A 24991-nucleotide genomic window follows, 5' to 3' on the forward strand; every position below is an offset into this window, starting at 1 on the left:
TGAACAGGAGTCCCATTTCAGGGCTGACTGGAGGAACATTGGGGGTCCTGAGAGGACAAATCCTGGAAATAACTGGAGTGTTTTCACGTGTTTGCCGCTGATTTATGAGTGATGATCCCGCGATCTGAATAGTAGCAGTGCCGCGTAGAAGAGGTGATTCCTTCCATATGTCTCACGTGCATCAAGAACTGGTTTCATCCAGCCGTGTCCCCAGGAGTGGAATCCCATCATCTGGCGGGGGACAGGTGCCAAAATCCTGGACTTTATAGCCCAATTCGGCAGTCTCCTGTAGTCAGACCTGTCCGATGGTCCAGAACTCCCAGTGAACGCACACATGGCATCCCATCGCCCGGGTCCGCTGCCGGGTCTGACACTGACCGTTTTTATTTCGGGTTTCATTGTTTTTCATCGCCTCAGATCTTCCCTGCGTTTGCTTCGTTGTTTGGAGGCTGCGGGGCGTCCATTAGTGTAAAAGGTGGGACCACAAGCGGCCAAATAAGCTCCGCTGTAATAGGAATCATCGAAATATTACCAGCTACATAAGAACGGGGCCCCTCCATCTGCGTCCGGGGCCCGGCCTCTGCACACTTGTAAAGGAAGGACTGTCATAGTAAGTTTAACCCCTCACTTCGTGTTCAGGGCCCGATCACCTGGGACCTGAGGGCGCCTCCGGCACGTGATGGAGAGCTCCTTCATTACCGCAGCTTCTCCTTTTCTGCCGGTGACATGTACTTTATTATGTAGTACAGGCATCTGCTATCGCCATCACGCCAACTACAACTCCCAGCATGCTCCTTTCACGTCTGTGGAAGCTCCTAGGGCGGCAGAGTAAGCGAGCATGCTGGGGGATGTAGTTCCACAACAGCTGGAGGTTGCGGACTGCTGATGTAGTGCATGAGATTGTACCGGTGACATGGCGCCCCCCACTGTGTACATGATGGTATTACCGGCCGGCGCTGCAGCTTCTTGTCTTTGTTTCTTCCAGCTGGATGTGATCATCGCCGACCTGGACGGAGGGACCATAAAGATTCCTGAATGTATTCACCTGTCACAGCTGCCGGAACCTCTGCTCCACCAGACGCAGACCGCCCTGTCACTGGTGCGTCCTCCGTGGCTCCGCTCCACCACGCCAGCCAAGCGCCGACCGGTGGAGCCAGAAGCCTCTGCTTCCAGATTATTGGGGAGGGGGTGCTGCTCGCACAGCTGAGGGTTTGCTGCAATTGTAGGTCCAGTCTAGACCATCTTCTGTGAGTTACCCAGCCGGATACATTGTAACAAACTGCCAGCACTGGACAGAGATTTGTGCTGCTGATGTCTCGTACAGCATTGTCCAAACTGGATACAGTTGTAACAAACCGCCAGCTGTGAGAGGTGTAAGGCTACTTTCACACTAGCGTTTTTTGCGGATCCGTCGTGGATCTATACAAACGCTTCCGTTACAATAATAAAACCGCGCGGATCCGGTTGTATTATGTCTATTATAGCCAAGATGGATCCGTCATGGACATCATTGAAAGTCAATGGGGGACGGATCCGTTTTCTATTGTGTCAGAGACAACTTACATTGTGGGTCATGACGGATCCGTCTTGCTCTGCACCACATTGCGGACAGAAAAACGCTGCTTGCAGTATTATTCTGTCCGCGATGGGGATGCAACCGAACGGAACGGAATAAATTCGGGTGACTTTGTTTTGTTCAGTTCAGTTTTGTCCCAATTAACAATGAACGGGGGCAAAACGGATCTCAATAGCGGAATTGAAAACGCTAGTGTGAAAGAAGCCTGAGTATTTCAGTCTTTACATATAAGCTGTAATGGCTCCATTCACTTACAGCAAGCAGATATAGTGATAAACTAGAGAACTCCAGATGGCACTTGTCTTTCGTTATAATTCTATTGAGTCTCTGCTTGTTTTTTGTCCCTTTTTTCGCCTTCTCAGGTTCTTCATCCGGATCTTGAAGTGGCAGATTTCGCCTTCCCGCCGCTGCGCACCTCTTTGTCCCACATTAAAATGCTGGTAAGAGTTGGGGATTTGTCCATAGAGGGCGGTGGGGCGTATTTTACCTTTCAGCTGCGGATGACTCCTCTCCCCTCAGGATAAAGAAGTGCGCGCCGTCTTCCTCAGATTGTTCGCCCAGATATTTCAGGGATACCGCTCCTGCCTTCAGCTCATCAGGATACACGCCGAGCCGGTCATACACTTCCACAAGGTAACCGCAATACCGCTCCAGTCACTTTCAGAGCTGCAGCCAAAGTTCTCATGTCGCCCCCTGCTGGTTCAGTGACTGAATCGCATTCTCATCTGTGAACAGGCAATGACGCGGTAGCTGGTCGGCGACATGTTTCTGTATGGTCGCCCCAGGAGTGCCCATTCACACTCCTCTTTTCTCCCGCTCCTTGCAGGCCGCCTTCCTGGGACAGCGTGGGTTAATAGAGAACGATTTCCTCACTAAAGTGCTGAGCGGGATGGCGTTTGCTGGCTTTGTCTCGGAGCGAGGTCCTCCGTACCGCGCCTGCGATCTGTTCGATGAGGTAAGGGGACTCATATCAGTCTGGAGGGCAGACTCGTGTAGACTGGATACAAGTGTTAAGCAAAAGTATTTTGCTGTATTTGTGAGAGGAGAGGCTGATTACACGGCTACTTACTTGCACCTGTGAGGCCAGGCTGGGTGGGTACTAGGCTACTTACTTGCTCCTGTGAGGCCAGGCTGGGTGGGTACTAGGCTATTTATAGGCTCCTGTGAGGCCAGGCTGGGTGGGTACTAGGCTATTTATAGGCTCCTGTGAGGCCAGGCTGGGTGGGTACTAGGCTATTTATAGGCTCCTGTGAGGCCAGGCTGGGTGGGTACTAGGCTACTTACTTGCACCTGTGGGCCCAGGCTGGGTGGGTACTAGGCTATTTATAGGCTCCTGTAGGCCTAGGCTGGGTGGGTACTAGGCTATTTATAGGCTCCTGTGAGGCCAGGCTGGGTGGGTACTAGGCTACTTACTTGCTCCTGTGAGGCCAGGCTGGGTGGGTACTAGGCTATTTATAGGCTCCTGTAGGCCTAGGCTGGGTGGGTACTAGGCTATTTATAGGCTCCTGTGAGGCCAGGCTGGGTGGGTACTAGGCTACTTACTTGCTCCTGTGAGGCCAGGCTGGGTGGGTACTAGGCTATTTATAGGCTCCTGTGAGGCCAGGCTGGGTGGGTACTAGGCTACTTACTTGCACCTGTGGGCCCAGGCTGGGTGGGTACTAGGCTATTTATAGGCTCCTGTGAGGCCAGGCTGGTGGGTACTAGGCTATTTATAGGCACCTGTGAGGCCAGGCTGGTGGGTACTAGGCTATTTATAGGCACCTGTGAGGCCAGGCTGGGTGGGTACTAGGCTATTTATAGGCTCCTGTGAGGCCAGGCTGGGTGGGTACTAGGCTACTTACTTGCACCTGTGGGCCCAGGCTGGGTGGGTACTAGGCTATTTATAGGCTCCTGTAGGCCTAGGCTGACGACGGTTCAGCTGATTTCACCCACCCACGCCATCTTAGTCACTTCATATAGGGGTGGCCCCCTTTAGGCTGCCCTACAGCAGCAGTTACGGCACAACTCTACTGCTTGTTGCAAGATAGGGTTAGATAGGTTAGGGACACCTTTCTGATAGCCGATCCGAACACAACTGTAACAAACCCACTGCTGTAAGGTCTGTACAGGTCTTAGCTCGTGGACTTTGCACAGATTGTTTATATTCATTAGCAGCAAGCAGAGATCTAGAAGATGGCGAGGAATTGAAACGGATGAGATAGAATGTGGGTTTCTGAAGCCGGGGTTGGCGGTTGGAGCAGGAAGGAAGCGCTTTCCATAAGCCGGCCGTGTTTTCCTGGGCCCTGAGAATGGCGCGCTCGGCTTCAGATGTTGTTCTTGGGCCGCTCAGTGCAATTCCTTAATAGAACTGTTTTCCATTAGCGTCTTTCATGTTTAATTGTTGCTAATTGGTTTCAGGCGGTTCTCGTGGGGCCGACCTCGCCATCTCTGCCGAACATGCAAGCGGCGGTTATAGGGCTAAATATAATATTGTTTTCTTAAAGGGACAGTGCTGCAAAATGGGCTGGACCTCCGCAAGTGAAGCGGATAATCCAGATCGGATTGGAATTAGGTTTTGCCTCCTGCACGGGGCATGTTCTGCTGTAGTGCCTTGTGGGGGATGTCGTGTTCCACATCTCGCTGTTCACTATAGAGTGATAGTCTGGTGGAGGGCTGGCCCCTGGGACCCCACCAGTCCTGAGACTGAAGGGGCCCCTCCACAGCACGTCTACATTCAGCTGAATAGGACTCTGCAGGTTCCTGCCGCGGCACCATGATGCCAGGGTGCACAGTGAAGGGCTGGAGCTCTGCAGACCCCTCATTCTGAGAGCTATTGGGACCCCCGCAATCGTAATAATCTGGCGTCACTTTATGAAATGGTTCTACCCCTGTAAAAGGCGTAATGTCTCCCGCGATGAGTGCGGTACGTCATGGGATTTAGGCCATATACGTCTAGTGCAGGGGTGCCCAACCTGCGGCCCTCCAGCTGTAGGCTGGGAATTGTAGTTTTGCAGCAGCTGGTGGGCAGCAGGTTGGGCATCCCTGGTCTGACCACAGCTTTGGATGTGACCAGAGTATGAGGCCTGGCCATAGCGCGCCCCGATCCTTCATGCTGTAAGGTGTATAGACTGTGTGCGCTGCCTGTGGCCGTCTTGGTGGGCTCCTGATTTCTCGGATTCTCCGCAGCTGGTTTCCTTTGAAGTGGAAAGAATTAAAGAAGAAGAAAGCTGCGACGCTCAGGAGACGCTCAGATGGGTGAAGGAGCTCGCGGAGCCGCTCTTCAAAAACGTAAGATTCCTCTCTGCCGCTTTACATTGCAGCAGTTGATGGGTACCCCCCTGGAGGGTGGTATCGTACCCACAAGGTGCCAGTCAGCGGACGGAGAATGTCCTGTAAGCACCTCCCAGACAGTTATAGCTCCCGTGATATCGGAGCGGCTGCCCCATCCCGAGCGCACAATCCTGTCACCGATCACGGAACGTTCCCGTCATGTAATGGCCCAAAACCAGAAGCCATCTCTTCTAACGCTGCCCTACTGTAATGAGGGGTGTCCTCTACAATCCGCCCCTGCACTGTTGTGTGACTGGCCCTTTAAGGCACTGACCTGCCTGGTGGTTATTCGCCGGCCCGCGCCCCCGCCATAAAGCAGGCCCATACCTCTTAATGACCATTTGCCGCTCTTTCACATTCCAGGTGTTATTTACTGATCCGTTTTATCTGCAGGGCTCGCCGTGCGCCCTCTGATCTCCTCCACAGTCTGTAGGTCCTTGTCCTGGGTTACATCATGTCATACTGCAGTTACATCCAGAGCTGCATTCACAGTCGTACTGGTTTACAGCTCTGTCTGGATGGCCTTCAGATGAAAGCGTAATCCTCCATCATAGCTGCACGTGTCCTGTGATGGGCTGCGGATAGTTCAGAAATGGCGAAATGCTCTCTTCTTTTCTATAGGAAAACCCCAACCCCCACATGGCGTTCCAGAAGGTCCCAAAGCCCACGGAGGGATCCCACCTGCGCGTCCACATTCTGCCCTTCCCCAAAATCAACGACCTCAAAGTCCAGGAGCTCATACAAGAAGGAGTCCATAAGAACCAGAACTCCACACTGGCGGCGCGGCTGGAGAAGAAGTGCATCGTTCCTGCGGGTTCTCCGGTCGGTGAGTCCTGCTAGTTGTTACAGTGTGTCAGTGCAGGTAAAGTGGAGCAGTCTGGAATCCAGGCTATTGAGTGGATTGTCCAGACTGGATACATTGTAGCGGTACGTTTGTGCAGGTTTTCAACTGCAGGATGTAAACCAATATGTTTCAATTCGCTGGCAGCAAGCAGATGTCTTGATAAGGGTAAAAATAGGGGAAAGAAGTATCCTAGAAATTGCAGAACTTTCCCCAGACCCCGAATGACGGTGCGGTCAGTAGGAGTGCTCCCTCTGCATCGGGTTGGTTTTTAGCGTGTTGCACCCGTGATCCACGGTAAGGTATCACACGTGGTCACGCTGGTTTTCATACAGTCTTCCCTGTCCTAGTTCAGAATCACTGTACATAGTACGGACCCCGCGGTGGGACGGTCGCATTGGTCGCAGTAGGGCCCTGCAGCAGCCCCCCCCTAATAACAAGTGAATAGAGGGACAGGGGACGAAACTCCTATTGTGCATATATTTAATTTTTGCAAAAGGTTTGAATGGCGTGTCCTTAAAGGGGCACTCCGATCGGAGGCACTTATCACGCTGCGTCTCAGTGCTGCGTGCTCAGGGCTTTGGTCAGGAAGATGTCTTTATGCAAACCTTGGATGCATGCGCCTAACGGATGACCCTAAGTGGCCCCTGTCCCCATGGGTGCCCCCGACCTCCACTGTACTGCTCTGCAAGTGAATGTTCTGCAGATGAAAGTGGGGCTGTGGCCCCATCATTCTCAGGATCAGGGGGGTCTTAGAGGTCGAGCCCTCCTGGATCGTAAAGGGATGACATTTCATAGCACCATCACTTTATAAGATGGGAATACCCCTTTAAATGGAGCCGGTCACTCAGGATCAGACCTGCTGGTTCAGTTGGGCAGAGAGACCAGTCAAATATCTTGTCATGTAGACACCTCCCCTCTAGAACTGCTTAGCCAATCAGAAGAACCCGTGGGGAGGAGTCACCCACCAATAGTTCCTTAAAGGGAACCTGTCACCGGGGTTTTGTGTATAGAGCTGAGGACATGGGCTGCTAGATGGCCGCTAGCACATCCTCAATACCCAGTCCCCAATGCTCGGTGTGCTTTTATTGTGTACAAAAAACTATTTGATACATATGCAAATTAACCTGAGATGAGTCCTGTAGGTGAGATGAGTCATGGACAGGACTCATCTAAGGTTCATTTGCATATTTATTAAATTGTTTTTTTTTTACACAATAAAAGCACACAGAGCTACGGGGACTGGGTATTGCAAATGTGCTAGTGGCCATCTAGCAGCCCATGTCCTCAGCTGTATACACAAAATCCCGGTGACAGGTTCCCTTTAAAGGGATGAGCTCCTCTGCATCATATTAAAGGGGATCTCTGGGAATTAAGAAAATGAAAACACTTAAACATTACTTTATTATAAATATATTCCCAAATATCGTTCATTAGTTATAATGGGAAATAAAATGGCCGCCGTCCTGTTAGTCCACAAAACCTGTCCTAATCACACAGCAGGACAAGTTACTTCACAGCACTGAGGTAAAGAGCTGCCTCATCCTCCTCTCTGCTCATCAGGGATTGTGCTCCTTAATAACAATAATGATAAGATCTTCAGCTGAATCTCTGTAGGAATGGAGTCCATAAGTAGACATGAAGTACAGAGGGGAGGCTGTGCAGCAGCAGCAGTTGGATGCAGTCTCCATTACCACAGTACTTCATGTCTCCTCACGGACTCCATTCCTACAGAGATTCAGCTGAAAATCTTATCTGTATTCAGGATCATAATCCCTGGCGAGCAGAGACGAGGATGAGGCAGATCTTTACCTCAGTGTTTTGAAATAATTATGATCCCAAATACAAATAAGATCTTCCACTGAATCTCTGTATAAATGGAGTTCATGAGGAGACATGAAGTACAGAAGAGAGGTGGGGGAATGAGCAGCAGCCCTTGTATGTCCTGTCCATCCTCTCTGTACTTCATGTCTCCTCATGGACTCCATTCCTGCAGAGATTCAGCTGAAGATCTTATTAAACTGTATTCGGGGAGGAGGATGAGGCAGCTCCTCAGCTCAGTGCTTCGAAGTAACTTGTCCTGCTGTGTGATTGAACAGGCGGGTCTCCCCCGGACAGGCGGGTCTCCCCCGGACAGGCGGGTCTCCCCCGGACTAATGAAAGGTGTTTGGGAATAGATTTACAATACACTGAGGTTTTAAGTATTTTCACTTTCTTTCTTCCTGGAGAACCCCTTTAATGTCCTGTTGAGCCCCACGGAGTGACATCCAGGGAATGGTTCGCATAGACTCACTCCGTGCTCTTCTCCTCCACAATTTAGTGGAGGTCTCGTGGGGTAAAATACTGCACTGTCCGGTCAGTTTTACGCCAGACGACGCCTGTACGGCCAGTTTGCATTAGCAGGACGTGTCTTCCAGTTTGTTATAGCCGCGGGTGGCCGCGCGCCCAGCATCACCCGCCGTTCTGGAGGTTGCAGTGTCTGTTATTGAGCTGCTCAGAAACGGAGAGCGGGGGGGGGCTGCTCCGCCTTATGATGAGGGCGCCAGTTTTACTCCCCAAAATCGTTAACAAGATTTTCAAATAAGACCTTCAAGAGCCATAAAAATGTACAAGGCCGGTAAGTGCGTCTGCTGCTGTTAACCCTCCCAGTGCCAACATGCCCTATATATATATATATATATATATATAACATGCAACATACATCTTACCGTGTCGTCACTTTCCTAGACTGCCTATGATAAATATTCCTCCTGATGCAGTCAATGATAACTGTGCCCTCAGTCTGACCCACAGAGCTTGCACTTCATTATTGCCTCCTCACGGTCTTCTGCTTTGTTTCAGTTTCCATAGTGAACAAGTCCAGCACTGTATTCAACAGCGCCCGAAGGCTGGAAGTTGTGCGAAACTGCATCTCGTATGTGTTTGAGAACAAAACACTGGAAACAGAAAAGGTAAATCGTCTGTTCATGTTTTATACTTGTACTGTATTATACTCCAGAGCTGCACTCACTATTCTGCTGGTGCAGTCACTGTGTACATACATTACTTATCCTGTACTGATCCTGAGTTACATCCTGTATTATACTCCAGAGCTGCACTCACTATTCTGCTGGTGCAGTCACTGTGTACATACATTACTTATCCTGTACTGATCCTGAGTTACATCCTGTATTATACTCCAGAGCTGCACTCACTATTCTGCTGGTGCAGTCACTGTGTACATTACTTATCCTGTACTGATCCTGAGTTACATCCTGTATTATACTCCAGAGCTGCACTCACTATTCTGCTGGTGCAGTCACTGTGTACATACATTACTTATCCTGTACTGATCCTGAGTTACATCCTGTATTATACTCCAGAGCTGCACTCACTATTCTGCTGGTGCAGTCACTGTGTACATACATTACTTATCCTGTACTGATCCTGAGTTACATCCTGTATTATACTCCAGAGCTGCACTCACTATTCTGCTGGTGCAGTCACTGTGTACATACATTACTTATCCTGTACTGATCCTGAGTTACATCCTGTATTATACTCCAGAGCTGCACTCACTATTCTGCTGGTGCAGTCACTGTGTACATACATTACTTATCCTGTACTGATCCTGAGTTACATCCTGTATTATACTCCAGAGCTGCACTCACTATTCTGCTGGTGCAGTCACTGTGTACATACATTACTTATCCTGTACTGATCCTGAGTTACATCCTGTATTATACTCCAGAGCTGCACTCACTATTCTGCAGGTGCAGTCACTGTGTACATACATTACTTATCCTGTACTGATCCTGAGTTACATCCTGTATTATACTCCAGAGCTGCACTCACTATTCTGCAGGTGCAGTCACTGTGTACATACATTACTTATCCTGTACTGATCCTGAGTTACATCCTGTATTATACTCCAGAGCTGCACTCACTATTCTGCTGGTGCAGTCACTGTGTACATACATTACTTATCCTGTACTGATCCTGAGTTACATCCTGTATTATACTCCAGAGCTGCACTCACTATTCTGCTGGTGCAGTCACTGTGTACAGACATTACTTATCCTGTACTGATCCCGAGTTACATCCTGTATTATACTCCAGAGCTGCACTCACTATTCTGCTGGTGCAGTCACTGTGTACATACATTACTTATCCTGTACTGATCCTGAGTGACATCCTGTATTATACTCCAGAGCTGCACTCACTATTCTGCTGGTGCAGTCACTGTGTACATGCATTACTTATCCTGCACTGATCCCGAGTTACATCCTGTATTATACTCCAGAGCTGCACTCACTATTCTGCTGGTGCAGTCACTGTGTACATGCATTACTTATCCTGCACTGATCCCGAGTTACATCCTGTATTATACTCCAGAGCTGCACTCACCATTCTGCTGGTGCAGTCACTGTGTACATACATTACTTATCCTGTATTATACTCCAGAGCTGCACTCACTATTCTGCTGGTGCAGTCACTGTGTACATGCATTACTTATCCTGCACTGATCCCGAGTTACATCCTGTATTATACTCCAGAGCTGCACTCACTATTCTGCTGGTGCAGTCGCTGTGTACATACATTACTTATCCTGTATTATACTCCAGAGCTGCACTCACTATTCTGCTGGTGCAGTCACTGTGTACATACATTACTTATCCTGTACTGATCCTGAGTTACATCCTGTATTATACTCCAGAGCTGCACTCACTATTCTGCTGGTGCAGTCACTGTGTACATGCATTACTTATCCTGCACTGATCCCGAGTTACATCCTGTATTTCTTTTATTAAAATTTTAAAACAAACAGATAAATAAATATATAAAACAGAGACCAAACCAACCATACAGGACATGATGCTCCTCAGCGCGGCGCAGACAGCACCGGTCCAGCCCACTCGCCACAGAACACCAGCTATGTACAATATTTACAATATCTATGTACATGTACTAACCTTCCTGATCCGGTTGCACCTACCTACACTTAACAAATACAGAAGTTAAACTTACAAAAAGCCCACCCACCACCACCCCAATGCAACACACAATTTTTTTTTTTTTTTTTTTATATAATATATATATATATATATATACATACATATATATATATATATATATATATATATAAACACATTTTTTTTTTTTTTTTTTTTTTTTTTTTTTTTTGGTCCCTGAGCTGGTCCCGCATCCCATGCCCCCAGTACATGATAACAGACGTCCATGAACCAGCCCAGGATTTTCTTATATGTCCCAAAGTCCCCAATGTTCCATGGAACCCTCCCCCCATTTACCCACCACCCAACCTAACACTACACCCGACAACTCAACCTATACAAATATACAAATATATATAGACATAAAGACATATAAACTACATTACATAGTACATTACATAGTAGACCTTAACCTCACCACCCACCGTGAGGCTTTTCAGCCACACACAACCCATTAAAGCCCAAGTTTGGCGCCTGCAAGCCCTATGTCCTCATACAGCCACCAAAACAAAACAAAAATCTACAGTGTCAGCTTCAGCCCACCACCGGGAGGGGAGACAACAGGCTAGGGTACCCTAAAGGCAAAACCCCTCCAGAGGAGAGAGGCTCTACCCGCCCCCAACCTCTCGTACTCCAGAGAGCGCACCTTCACCAGGTCTCCGAGAATGTTCCTAACCACCTCATGCTCGGGGAGGATTTTGCGTTGCGTCGAAACTAAACACCGTGCATGCCACGTGTAGTACCTGACCACTGAGCTGACTAGGAATAAAGTGCAAAGGTCCCTACCACCCAGGTGTCTGAATGCTCCATAGGCCCATTCCGCATAGGAGAGAGTGACCAGCCTAGGCCAGCCAATGGAGGTCCCCACCCTGGTGTAAACCTCTGTGTTAAAGGGACAATGAAGCAGGAAGTGGTCCATGCTTTCCAGCACACCACCGCACTCCTCACGGGGACACCCCCTGTCCTCAGAGCTCCTACACTTCAGATTGTCCCTCACACACAGTTTCCCATGGAAGCAGCGCCAAGTCAAGTCAAAGAACTTCAAGGGGATCCTATTGGAATTTAAAAGCCGTAACCCAACCCTCAGATCCCGACCTGGGCAGTCCCTGAGGGCCAGAGGTTTCTGGAAATGGGTCAACAGAACCCTCTGGTCAAGGAGTCTCCTTGACTGAGTCCTGATTTCCCACATCCCCAGACCCCACCGACGTAATACCTTCAGAACCAGGGCAGCATAAGCCGGGAGATGCCCATGTGGTGTGCGGAGATCCTTCACTTGCCCCCCTGTCTCCCATTCCTGGAAGAAAGGCCGAAACCATCCCCGACAGGAGGCTACCCACAGAGGAGCCCTCTCTTGCCAGAGGTTCGAGAGATTAATCTTAATAAAGGTGTTCACCAGGAACACCACAGGGTTGACCATACCCAACCCTCCTAGTCTCCTCGTACGGTAAGTAACCTCCCTCTTGACAAGGTTCAGTCTGTTTCCCCATAACATCTGGAAGAACAGACTGTAGACCCGAGTCCAGAAAGGTTCCGGCAAGACGCACACACTGCCCAGATATAACAGCAAAGGGATCAGGTAGGTTTTGATAATGTTCACCCTTTCCCTGAGGGTTAAAGACCAACCCTTCCACTGGTCCACCTTCTGAGCGGCAATCTTAAGCCTGCTATCCCAGTTTTGATGGGGGTAATCCCCCTGGCCAAATTCAATGCCGAGGACTTTTGTAGATTCCTGGGGCTCTGGAAGGGTGTCCGGGAGATCAAAACCAGGATCTCCACCTCCCAGCCAGAGACTCTCACACTTATCTCGGTTGATCTTGGACCCAGATGACTCTGAGTAGCGCTCTACCTCAGACAGTACCCACTCTGCCTCCCCTCTCGAAGACACAAAGATAGTTACGTCATCAGCATACGCCACCACCCTCAGTGTAGTCTCCGGAGCCGCCCGGTCCATCCCGATGCCCGCCAACGGCCCACGATCAACCCCTCTAAGGAAGGGATCGATCGCGAACACGTACAAAAGCGGGCTCAGAGGACAACCCTGGCGAACCCCAGATCCCACCCCAAAAGGACGCCCAATCCAACCATTCACAAGCGGGAAACTCTCTGCCCCTGCATACAAGGTCTTAAGCCAATCAACAAACCCCCCGGGCAGGCCATATCTCAGAAGGACAGACCAGAGGTACTCGTGGTTAACACGATCAAATGCTTTTGCCTGATCCAAGGACAGCATGTACCCCTTCCAGTGACCTGCCCTGCCCTGCTCCACGGCCTCCCGGACACTGAGCACAGCACTAAAAGTACTGTGGCCGGGAACAGAGCAATGCTGGGCCCCAGAAAGGAGCTGGGGTGCAAACTTCACCAGCCGATTAAATAGCACCTTTGCCAAAATCTTTCTGTCCACACCGAGGAGCGCTATGGGACGCCAATTCTCAATGTGGAAAGGATCTTTACCCTTTGACAGGATGATCAGGGCCGACCTCCTCATTGACTTTGGTAGAGTACCCGAGGAGAGACACTCATTTAATACCTCAGTCAAGAGGGGAACTAAGGTGTCCTTAAAGGTCTTGTAAAACTCAGATGTTAAGCCATCCGGACCAGGTGATTTTTTGGGAGCAAGCCCCTCAATCACCAGACTGACTTCCTCTTCACTGATCATTTCCGTCAAACCGTCAAGAGAGGGGTCTACCCCTGGTTCAGGGACAGTTTCAGTCAGGAAAGCCGATATCTTATCACGATCAAGATCCCTCCTTGCCATGAGATGTGAGTAAAAGGATCTGACAACCTCCAGAATCCCTGATCTGGACCTTCTCAGAGAACCCGTACTATCAATCAGTCCTGACACAATCTTACTACTCACTGACATCCTGCAGTTTTTGTAAGGGTCGGGCGAGCGGTATTTCCCGTAATCCCTCTCAAAAACCAAAGATGCGTGCCTATCGTACTGACACCTCATAAGCAAAGACTTCACTCTGGAGATCTCCTCACGGCTACCCCCAGTCGAGACAAGACGTTCGAGTTTCCTCCTCAGGCCCTGATACAGGCGATACTTACTCAGACTCCTAAGGCTCGAGAGCTGGCGGAAGAATCTCCCCACCCTTTCCTTGAAGATCTCCCACCACTCAGACTTACTGCCGCAGAGATCCAGCAATGGTACCTGGCTCTGAACGAAATCCTCAAAGGACTGTCTTATCTCCGCTTCTTCCAAGAGAGACGAATTGAGCCTCCAGTAGCCCCTTCCCATTCGGGGGGTCTCTGCAACATTCAGAGAAAACAAAATCATACAGTGGTCGGAGAACTCCACCTCCACAGCGGACACGGCTGAAGAGACGGCTTCCTCCTTTAAATAAAACCTGTCTATTCTAGACCTACAACTAGCCCTATGATAGGTGAACCCCGGGTGGCCTGGGGTGTGCCGGATGTGGACATCCACCAGACGAGCCTCACTAGCTATTTTATTAAGCGCAATGCTGTCGTAAGTCAGCTTGTCCCTGGAACCTCCCCTATCCTGGGGCCTCGTGACAGTATTGAAGTCCCCTCCAAAGACCACCTGCCGACTTGTAAAAAGATAGGGCTTGATCCTCATGAAGAGACACTTACGGTCCCACTTGGACTGGGGACCATAGATGTTAATTAGACGAAGTTCTTGTCCCCTCATGAGGACATCCAGGATCAGGCACCTCCCCATTTCTAATTCAATAACCCGTCGGCATTCTACCGGTGCAGTAAAAAGGACTGCCACCCCGCTATACGGCTCGGCCGCAAGAGACCAGTAGGAGGATCCGCGTCGCCACTCCCTTTTAGCTTTAAATACAGATGCCAAATCTGGCAGCCTGGTCTCCTGCAAAAACAAAATGTCAGCTTCAACCCGGCTGAAAAAATCAAAGGCCGCAAATCTAGCCGTATCTGACTTAATGCTGGCGACATTAATGGACGCCAGCGTCAACGGAGTGAGTGCCGCCATCATGGGTGATTGAATTAGATGGCTTTCTTTTCCCACTGCCCCCACCAACTTTTTCATCAGATGATGGCTTACCCCTCTTCAAACAAACAGATGTGTCCATTTCACCTCTGCCCTTGTGCTCTGACTCCAAGCCAGCCCCCACCCCTGAGGACATGTTTTCCCCAGTAGAAGGAGGCTCGGCGTCCCCCGCAGGCCCAGGTGTCACCGCGACTCCCGAAACCTCCCCACCGGCTCCCTCCCCTGAGGAGGGGGAGGTGTCACCAATGGCTTGGAACCGGTTTGAGAGACTAATCAGAGGGGGGTTGGTTGTACCTTCCTTTGGCATCTGGCGGGTGGGAGAAGATCTTAAATCTCCCTTTTTCCCTGTACGTTTATTACCCTGCTTTTGCCATCCCCCACTTCCCCCGTCATGGGGGGATAATGAGGAGATGGCACCCTCCTCTTCCTGGATCCTCCTAATTTCCTCATCCAGCTCACTGTCCCTTTGGGCCTCAGCAGTAGCAGCAGTCTCAGGGGTGAGATCAGGGGTCATCCCAGCTTCCCCAGTTGCCTGAGGTTCCCGGGATTCACCCATCTCCCTCTCCCTTCGGCGATTTTCCTGACGCCTCAGTTGGGCAGGCGTCTTTTGCTTACTTTTCTTCCCTGGCCCCTCTGTTCCTTCACTTCTGCCAGCCCCTGCCCCAGTAGAATTGGCCTCACGGCTTCCTCCCGCCGGGGCATTGACCGCATTGGCAAAGGAATGAGGGCAGCGACTGAATGGGTGACCTAAGTCACCACACAGGTGACACCTAATCTCTGCACATGATGCAGCGAGGTGGCCAATCTCCCCACACAGCGCGCACTTCTGTACAGTGCAGTTAGCACTGAAGTGTGTGGGGCTGCCACATCTGTGACAGAGCTTCGGCTGACCCTGGTAGAAAATCTGGATGCGATCCCTTCCAAGGAAGGTGGCAGATGGTATGTGAGTAACTGTGTTTCCTAAAAGCCTAAGTTTTACCATGAACGTCCAGGCCCCAGACCAGATGCCATGTTCATCCCTGTTCTTCTTGGGAACCTCCACCACCTCCCCATATCGGCCGAGCCACGTCATGATGTCAATACACGAGAGTGACTCGTTACGGGTTAGAACGGTCACCCTCTTCACATTGTTTTGACGAGACACTGCCTGGACGGCAAAATCTCGCCAGCTGGGCTCGTCCTTTGCCATCTCATAGTTCGACCAGAAGAGCTCAAGTCCCTCCGGCCGAACAAAGCTGACATCGAACTCAGGGGTCCCATAGGGATGTATCAAGGCGTAGATGTCTGTCGCCTTGAAGCCCATCTTTAGAAGGAGCTCAACAACTTCTGATCTTGAAGGACATGTATCACTGCCCCTCCACCTCAGACGGACCACATTCCTACGGAGAGCACCCTGCCCAGCTGTCGGGAGGGACCACGTGGTCTCCCCGCTCCTTTGCTCTCGGAAGGCTGAGAGGCCATGCCTATCTATCCAAAAGGATAGATCAACCTCCCTCCCCTCTACATTGATTGTGCTCTCCCCTCTCTTTAGAGCCTCCAGAAGACGCCGCTGCAAAACGCCGTCCCCAGAGCCAGAGGACAAGGAGGGTCCCCTACTCACCCCGGCTGTGACAGTAGCAAAACTGCGCACAGGGGCTGCCACAGCCGGGGGGGCAACCGGACCAGGTTCCACACCCTCCCCACTTACCAAAGACCCTCCACCACCCACTTCCATATCTTCCATCCCCAAACCAGCCTTACTTACAACAGATTCTGCGACCTCCCTTCCTTCCCTCCTAACACCATTCACTCCACCATCCAAACCCCCAGACATATTTTTATTAAAAATAATTTTCTGCCCCCCACCTGCTCCCTCACTCATACTGGCTGAACCGGTGTGTTTTGGTATAATTATTGGTACCTCAGCATCACTGGGCCCTGGGGTCGGAGCTGCCCCCAAAAGACAGGCCACAGCCCCAACCCCACTTTTATCATTGCCCTCCGCTTCCTCAGTACTACCATTTACAACTTTTGGGCGCCGCTGATCCATTACCGGGCGCCGCTGATCCAAACGCTGCTGATCTGTTCTTTCATGGCGCCGCTCATCTGGACCAGCAGCGCCAATACAAAACAAAGGCTTTGGCATCAGTTCTTGACCTTCATTGGGAGGCGTAACCGTCATAGCTCCGACAGCTCCTTCATGCCTCTGCTGGCCCGAGGGAACAGCGTCATCAGCGGTTGGAGCCATCGGAGCTCCTGCAGCCATCTGTGGCGTGGAGCCACCCCCTCCTCCCATCAGGGAGCAAACTCCAGCGCCAGAGATTTTTCTCTCATCCTCCGCAGTAACCTTCCTGTCCGGCTTTTCAGCCGGTGTCGCACCAGCTCCATCCCCGTTACTGCAAACAGAGACGGAGCTCACCACCATATCGGATACCTCGCTCTCCCCTCTCTCCTGCACCGAGTCCACTGCAGGACACGGGCTGGGCTGAGAAGAGGGGCTAATACAGTGAGCCGGCCCTGCGGTCGACCCGGGGGTCCCAGGGAGGGGGGTGTATACATATCTTACCTGCTCCTGGAGCTTGGTCTTCTTAGCCTTTTTCTTTCCTTCCCCAGGCGTCTCCGGTGGCAACTCATCACCAAAGCATAAGTCCTGGAAACGCACTGGGGACTCCAGGAGCTGGATCTCCTCCACTAGGGCCCCTCCCGGGCTGCAGGTCTCATACTCATCCCCCGAGCCGCAGCTGGGTGACCTTGCTATTTGGCGTGCAGGGGGCCCACTGTACGGAATCTGCTCCTGCAGGCTGCCAGGTGGATCTTGCTGGTCATCATCATCATCCTCCTCCTGCACGACTGGTTCCTTCTCCACCTGGCTGTCAGGCTGCTGCCCCATCTGCCCCTTCTCCTCCGCCATCTTCCGAAAACGTTCCTCGTTTAGGAGTTTTTCCTTAAACGGGCCGCTTTTATCTCGGAGTACAGTCCGCCGTTGCTCAATCTCGCCAATGTCAGCTTGTAGCTGCTTTATTTGGCTCTCCAGCCCCTGCTTCTTCCTCTTTGGGGCCACTCCAACACAAGACCTCAAGCCGCGCAGCTCCTCCCGGAGCCTCCTCAGGGTCTTAGTCGCGTCTTCGTACTCACGGAGGTGGCTCATGACCCGGGATCCGTAGGTGGAAATGGACTCCCGGGCCCTCAGTACGCCCCAGCCTTCCTCCTCAAGATCTGCTTCACCTCCGTGAACACTCGGCTTTTGCTGGGCCCCGGAAGGGCCACTCTCACCCATGCTGGCATTCGGGTCCTCCTTAGCGGATCCAGCCTTGCGGCTCTTCCTACTACCCTCAGACTCAGGGGAGACAGAAGCCACATTACTGCGACTCCTGCCAGATCTTCTTACCCCTGAGTCCTCCATGCAGGCCAAACGCTGGCTTCTCCTGTCCCCTGAAGGCCTGCCGCTGGGAACAGGAGCCTGGGGCTTGCTTCCCTCGCTCATGCCTGAGAACCCACTCTCCCCCTGGGGAGGAGAGAGCCGGCCTCAGGTGGATAGATTTTCCTCCAAACGCTCAGGAGCAGCAGCAGCAGCAGCAGCAGCTACACACAGCCACAGGCGACCACACCCACAGGTAATCGCAGCTCAGGAACAGCTGGTCCAGAGCTGCACTCACTATTCTGCTGGTGCAGTCACTGTGTACATACATTACTTATCCTGTACTGATCCTCAGTTACATCCTGTATTATACTCCAGAGCTGCACTCACCATTCTGCTGGTGCAGTCACTGTGTACATACATTACTTATCCTGTATTATACTCCAGAGCTGCACTCACTATTCTGCTGGTGCAGTCACTGTGTACATGCATTACTTATCCTGCACTGATCCCGAGTTACATCCTGTATTATACTCCAGAGCTGCACTCACTATTCTGCTGGTGCAGTCGCTGTGTACATACATTACTTATCCTGTATTATACTCCAGAGCTGCACTCACTATTCTGCTGGTGCAGTCACTGTGTACATACATTACTTATCCTGTACTGATCCTGAGTTACATCCTGTATTATCCTCCAGAGCTGCGCTCACTATTCTGCTGGTGCAGTCACTGTGTACATATATTACTTATCCTGTACTGATCCTCAGTTACATCCTGTATTATACTCCAGAGCTGCACTCGCTATTCTGCTGGTGCAGTCACTGTGTACATACATTACTTATCCTGTACTGATCCCGAGTTACATCCTGTATTATACTCCAGAGCTGCACTCACTATTCTGCTGGTGCAGTCACTGTGTACATACATTACTTATCCTGTACTGATCCTCAGTTACATCCTGTATTATACTCCAGAGCTGCACTCGCTATTCTGCTGGTGCAGTCACTGTGTACATACATTACTTATCCTGTACTGATCCTGAGATACATCCTGTATTATACTCCAGAGCTGCACTCACTATTCTGCTGGTGCAGTCACTGTGTACATGCATTACTTATCCTGTATTATACTCCAGAGCTGCACTCACTATTCTGCTGGTGCAGTCACTGTGTACATACATTACTTATCCTGTACTGATCCTGAGTTACATCCTGTATTATACTCCAGAGCTGCACTCACTATTCTGCTGGTGCAGTCGCTGTGTACATACATTACTTATCCTGTATTATACTCCAGAGCTGCACTCACTATTATTTTATGGTATTGTATAGCAGCCTTTAGGTGAGCAGGGAACACGCTGCTGAATTAGCGGATCCAGTTGTGGGAAAGCTGGGTGGCGGCCGGTGCAGGAGGGACATTTCCCCGCAGCTTGTGCTGTATAACTGTAGACTATTGGAGTGTGAAACGTTCCGGGACGTGTCCGGCTGGAACGTGTCATCTCTGCCGCCGACCGTCTCGTATCACAGAATCTAGTTTTTAGGAGACTGACTTGGGTGCAGGATCACTACAAATCCCAGCATACCCTGCCCGGCTGAGACTAGTCAAATTCATAGCTGAACTTAAAGGGCGACTCCACCCGACCACCATTCACCTTTTTGTCTACTTGGGCGAAGAAACTTTTCAATTCTATAACTTTCTTCTTAGAGACCTTGGAGATTTATCAAAACTGGTGCGAAGGGACAAGCAGTGACTTAGTTGCCCATAGCAACCTCCTTTCATTTTTCCGAGCTTCTTTGGAAAGTAAGAGGTGGGATCTGATTGGTTCCTAGGGGCGACTAAGCCATTTTTACTTTACCGCAGTTTTGATAAATCTCCCCCCTTGATGTTCATTTTGTCTTATACTCTAGTCACATCCAAACCTGCATCTATTGATTTCCCTTGGAACACTTCACGGTCCAACCTGAGAGCTTGTAATCATTGTCAGCTCCCACAATACTTTGTGCTCTTCACAGCCGATTCCTGGATGCAGCTCTGGATGTGATTGGAGTGGTCACGATAAGGTGGTGTGCTCACAGATCAGGGACATGCAGTGCGTTTGTTCTCTGTTCATTACTTGCGGTAATAGGGGCCTCATCCCCTCTGTCTCTGCAGACGCTGCCGGCCGCACTCCGCGCTCTGAAGGGGAAAGCTGCGAGACAGTGTCTGGCGGAGGAGCTCGGCCACCACGTGAAGGAGAACAGAACCATCCTCAACCATCAGCAGTTCGATTACATAATCCGAATGATGAACTGCACGCTACAGGTAACGGCGGCGCCGATCACCCACCCCACTGAACGCAGCTCCATCACCTCCGATCACCCGCCCCACTGAACGCAGCTCCGTCACCTCCGATCACCCGCCCCACTGAACGCAGCTCCGTCACCTCCGATCACCCGCCCCACTGAACGCAGCTCCGTCACCTCCGATCACCCGCCCCACTGAACGCAGCTCCGTCTCCTCCGATCACCCGGCCCCACTGAACGCAGCTCCATCACCTCCGATCACCCACCCCACTGAACGCAGCTCCGTCACCTCCGATCACCCACCCCACTGAACGCAGCTCCGTCACCTCCGATCACCCGCCCCACTGAACGCAGCTCCGTCACCTCCGATCACCCGCCCCACTGAACGCAGCTCCATCACCTCCGATCACCCATCCCACTGAACGCAGCTCCGTCACCTCCGATCACCCATCCCACTGAACGCAGCTCCATCACCTCCGATCACCCGCCCCACTGAACGCAGCTCCATCACCTCCGATCACCCGCCCCACTGAACGCAGCTCCATCACCTCCGATCACCCGCCCCACTGAACGCAGCTCCATCACCTCCGATCACCCGCCCCACTGAACGCAGCTCCGTCACCTCCGATCACCCATCCCACTGAACGCAGCTCCATCACCTCCGATCACCCGCCCCACTGAACGCAGCTCCATCACCTCCGATCACCCGCCCCACTGAACGCAGCTCCATCACCTCCGATCACCCGCCCCACTGAACGCAGCTCCGTCACCTCCGATCACCCATCCCACTGAACGCAGCTCCATCACCTCCGATCACCCGCCCCACTGAACGCAGCTCCGTCACGTCTGATCACCCATCCCACTGAACGCAGCTCCATCACCTCCGATCACCCGCCCCACTGAACGCAGCTCCATCACCTCCGATCACCCGCCCCACTGAACGCAGCTCCATCTCCTCCGATCACCCGCCCCACTGAACGCAGCTCCGTCACCTCCGATCACCCATCCCACTGAACGCAGCTCCATCACCTCCGATCACCCGCCCCACTGAACGCAGCTCCGTCACGTCTGATCACCTATCCCACTGAACGCAGCTCCATCACCTCCGATCACCCGCCCCACTGAACGCAGCTCCATCACCTCCGATCACCCGCCCCACTGAACGCAGCTCCGTCACCTCTGATCACCCACCCCACTGAACGCAGCTCCATCACCTCCGATCACCTGCCCCACTGAACGCAGCTCCATCACCTCCGATCACCCAACTCCTTATACTCAGTTCCGTCACCTCCGATCACCCACCCCACTGAACGCAGCTCCATCACCTCCGATCACCCGCCCCACTGAACGCAGCTCCATCACCTCCGATCACCCAACTCCTTATACTCAGTTCCGTCACCTCCGATCACCCACCCCACTGAACACAGCTCCATCACCTCCGATCACCCGCCCCACTGAACGCAGCTCCATCACCTCCGATCACCCAACTCCTTATACTCAGTTCCGTCACCTCCGATCACCCACCCCACTGAACGCAGCTCCATCACCTCCGATCACCCGCCCCACTGAACGCAGCTCCGTTACCGCCGTTCACCCGCCCCACTGAACGCAGCTCCATCACCTCCGATCACCCGCCCACTGAACGCAGCTCCATCACCTCCGATCACCCGCCCCACTGAACGCAGCTCCGTCACGTCTGATCACCCATCCCACTGAACGCAGCTCCATCACCTCCGATCACCCGCCCCACTGAACGCAGCTCCATCACCTCCGATCACCCGCCCCACTGAACACAGCTCCATCACCTCCGATCACCCGCCCCACTGAACGCAGCTCCGTCACGTCTGATCACCCATCCCACTGAACGCAGCTCCATCACCTCCGATCACCCGCCCCACTGAACGCAGCTCCATCACCTCCGATCACCCGCCCCACTGAACGCAGCTCCATCACCTCCGATCACCCGCCCCACTGAACGCAGCTCCGTCACCTCCGATCACCCATCCCACTGAACGCAGCTCCATCACCTCCGATCACCCGCCCCACTGAACGCAGCTCCGTCACGTCTGATCACCCATCCCACTGAACGCAGCTCCGTCACCTCCGATCACCCGCCCCATTGAACGCAGCTCCATCACCTCCGATCACCCGCCCCACTGAACACAGCTCCATCACCTCCGATCACCCGCCCCACTGAACGCAGCTCCGTCACCTCCGATCACCCGCCCCACTGAACGCAGCTCCGTCACCTCTGATCACCCACCCCACTGAACGCAGCTCCATCACCTCCGATCACCTGCCCCACTGAACGCAGCTCCATCACCTCCGATCACCCAACTCCTTATACTCAGTTCCGTCACCTCCGATCACCCACCCCACTGAACGCAGCTCCATCACCTCCGATCACCCGCCCCACTGAACGCAGCTCCGTTACCGCCGTTCACCCGCCCCACTGAACGCAGCTCCATCACCTCCGATCACCCGCCCACTGAACGCAGCTCCATCACCTCCGATCACCCGCCCCACTGAACGCAGCTCCGTTACCGCCGTTCACCCACCTCCTTATACTCAGTTCCGTCACCTCTGTTGTGGCCAGGAGCCGGGCGCGCCGTCGCGAGGCCAGGAGCCGGGCGCCGCCGTCGCGAGGCCAGGAGCCGGGCGCGCCGTCGCGAGGCCAGGAGCCGGGCGCGCCGTCGCGAGGCCAGGAGCCGGGCGCGCCGTCGCGAGGCCAGGAGCCGGACGCGCCGTCGCGAGGCCAGGAGCCGGACGCGCCGGTCGCGAGGCCAGGAGCCGGACGCGCCGGGCGCGAGGCCAGGAGCCGGACGCGCCGGGCGCGCCGTCGCGAGGCCAGCAGCCGCATGAGCAGCAGTAGTAAGGACTGGTTTTCAAATGTTTTTAGCTCTAACAGCAAGCAGAGATCTTGAGACTTGCAGAGACACAGGCTGAGTGACAACCTCTGTGGGACCTGTCTTCTCACTGTTGTCAGTGCTGCTCTGTGGTTTTCTTGGGAAGACGTCCTTAGTGGGTCATTATCCCCCCCCACCCCCCGTTTGATCAGCCCCTTAATTACCCCTTGATTTATGACTATTTATTGACCCCCGTCCAGGATCGGGGGGACTTTTCATTCCGTGCATTTTTATTCAGTGCTGGGAACGTTACTTGTGATATTAACCATCTGTGATGTGTTTACTGGGAGATGCGACATCTCTGCTGCAGCGTTCCAGAGATAAGCGGCGATCTGATCAGTGGTAGAATCCCCCCAGGGGGGCAGATAATCCCCTCATACAATGAACTGCAGATTAAGACGATAAACCGGTTTACATCTATCTCATGCCTTGTGCTCCAGTCACAACCAGAGCTGCATTTAGAGTCCTGCTTCGTATGCATTGAGCAGGTGATGTATGTGACCGAACTAGCAATTCCCCAGATTAGGATGTATTATATCAGGCAGTTGGTGTGTAACACGTCGCCTGGGGGCGTCCTGCGCAGAGTCCGCTCCCCCCATGGAGTTCTGATCAGGGAGGGGTTTATCATGTGTACAAGGCATCATTTATAGGGGGGCTACAGATCCGAGGCTGCCCCTCCTAGAGGAGACCACGGTGGTCACAAGGATCACAGGTGAAGTATTGGATCCGCTGCTGACTCTCGCACGCTACTGGTAATCTGTCCTGGTGAATGGCCCCCAATAGTACGCAGAGGAGCCACATTAAAGGGCCGGGGTCCAGTCTTACATAAAAGTGAATTGATGTTCTGTAATTTATAACTTTTCTCTTAATTATTTGCAGGTTTCAAGATTTCTGCTTACAGTCAGGCAATGTGAACTGGCCTTGAGCCTATGAACCATCCTTACACAGGTGAGGAGTTTGTAACAATGTGTCAGTGTGTAGAGTGCTGGACAGGGGAGAGATTGTGGTGCACAGACAATTGCACGTTCTGATACATTGTAACAAACCCACCTACTTGTGAGCCGGCCAAGGCCATCAGCACTGTCCTCCTCACAGCGGGCTGTTGACAATGTATCAGAGTCTGTCTCTTGCACTGATACATTGTAACAAACCCACCTACCTGTGAGCAGGCCTAGGCCATCAGCACTGTCCTCCTCACAGCGGGCTGTTGCCAATGTATCAGAGTCTGTCTCTTGCACTGATACATTGTAACAAACCCACCTACCTGTGAGCCGGCCAAGGCCATCAGCACTGTCCTCCTCACAACGGGCGGTTGACAATGTATCAGAGTCTGTCTCTTGCACTGATACATTGTAACAAACCCACCTACCTGTGAGCCGGCCTAGGCCATCAGCACTGTCCTCCTCACAGCGGGCTGTTGCCAATGTATCAGAGTCTGTCTCTTGCACTGATACATTGTAACAAACCCACCTACCTGTGAGCAGGCCTAGGCCATCAGCACTGTCCTCCTCACAGCGGGCTGTTTACAATGCATCAGAGTCTGTCTCTTGCACTGATACGTTGTAACAAACCCACCTACCTGTGAGCTGGCCTAGGCCATCAGCACTGTCCTCCTCACAACGGGCGGTTGACAATGTATCAGAGTCTGTCTCTTGCACTGATACATTGTAACAAACCCACCTACCTGTGAGCCGGCCTAGGCCATCAGCACTGTCCTCCTCACAGCGGGCTGTTGACAATGTATCAGAGTCTGTCTCTTGCACTGATA

At 52.3% G+C, this 24991-nt stretch overlaps 1 protein-coding gene across 3 annotated transcripts in view; it reads left to right on the forward strand.

Moving 5' to 3' along the window:
* SBF2 (SET binding factor 2) overlaps nucleotides 1-24991 on the forward strand; it is a 199356-nt gene that overhangs the window by 114462 nt on the left and 59903 nt on the right. For all 3 annotated transcript variants that reach the window (XM_044269533.1, XM_044269534.1, XM_044269536.1), the window contains 8 exons: nucleotides 986-1099; nucleotides 1939-2016; nucleotides 2096-2209; nucleotides 2403-2531; nucleotides 4742-4843; nucleotides 5507-5711; nucleotides 8568-8677; nucleotides 20187-20336. In XM_044269533.1, the coding sequence (XP_044125468.1) occupies nucleotides 986-1099; nucleotides 1939-2016; nucleotides 2096-2209; nucleotides 2403-2531; nucleotides 4742-4843; nucleotides 5507-5711; nucleotides 8568-8677; nucleotides 20187-20336 (1002 nt within the window). The remainder of the gene's footprint in view (nucleotides 1-985; nucleotides 1100-1938; nucleotides 2017-2095; nucleotides 2210-2402; nucleotides 2532-4741; nucleotides 4844-5506; nucleotides 5712-8567; nucleotides 8678-20186; nucleotides 20337-24991) is intronic.

This window comes from Bufo gargarizans, chromosome 10 (assembly GCF_014858855.1).
Source record: "Bufo gargarizans isolate SCDJY-AF-19 chromosome 10, ASM1485885v1, whole genome shotgun sequence".
Taxonomy (NCBI): domain Eukaryota; kingdom Metazoa; phylum Chordata; class Amphibia; order Anura; family Bufonidae; genus Bufo; species Bufo gargarizans.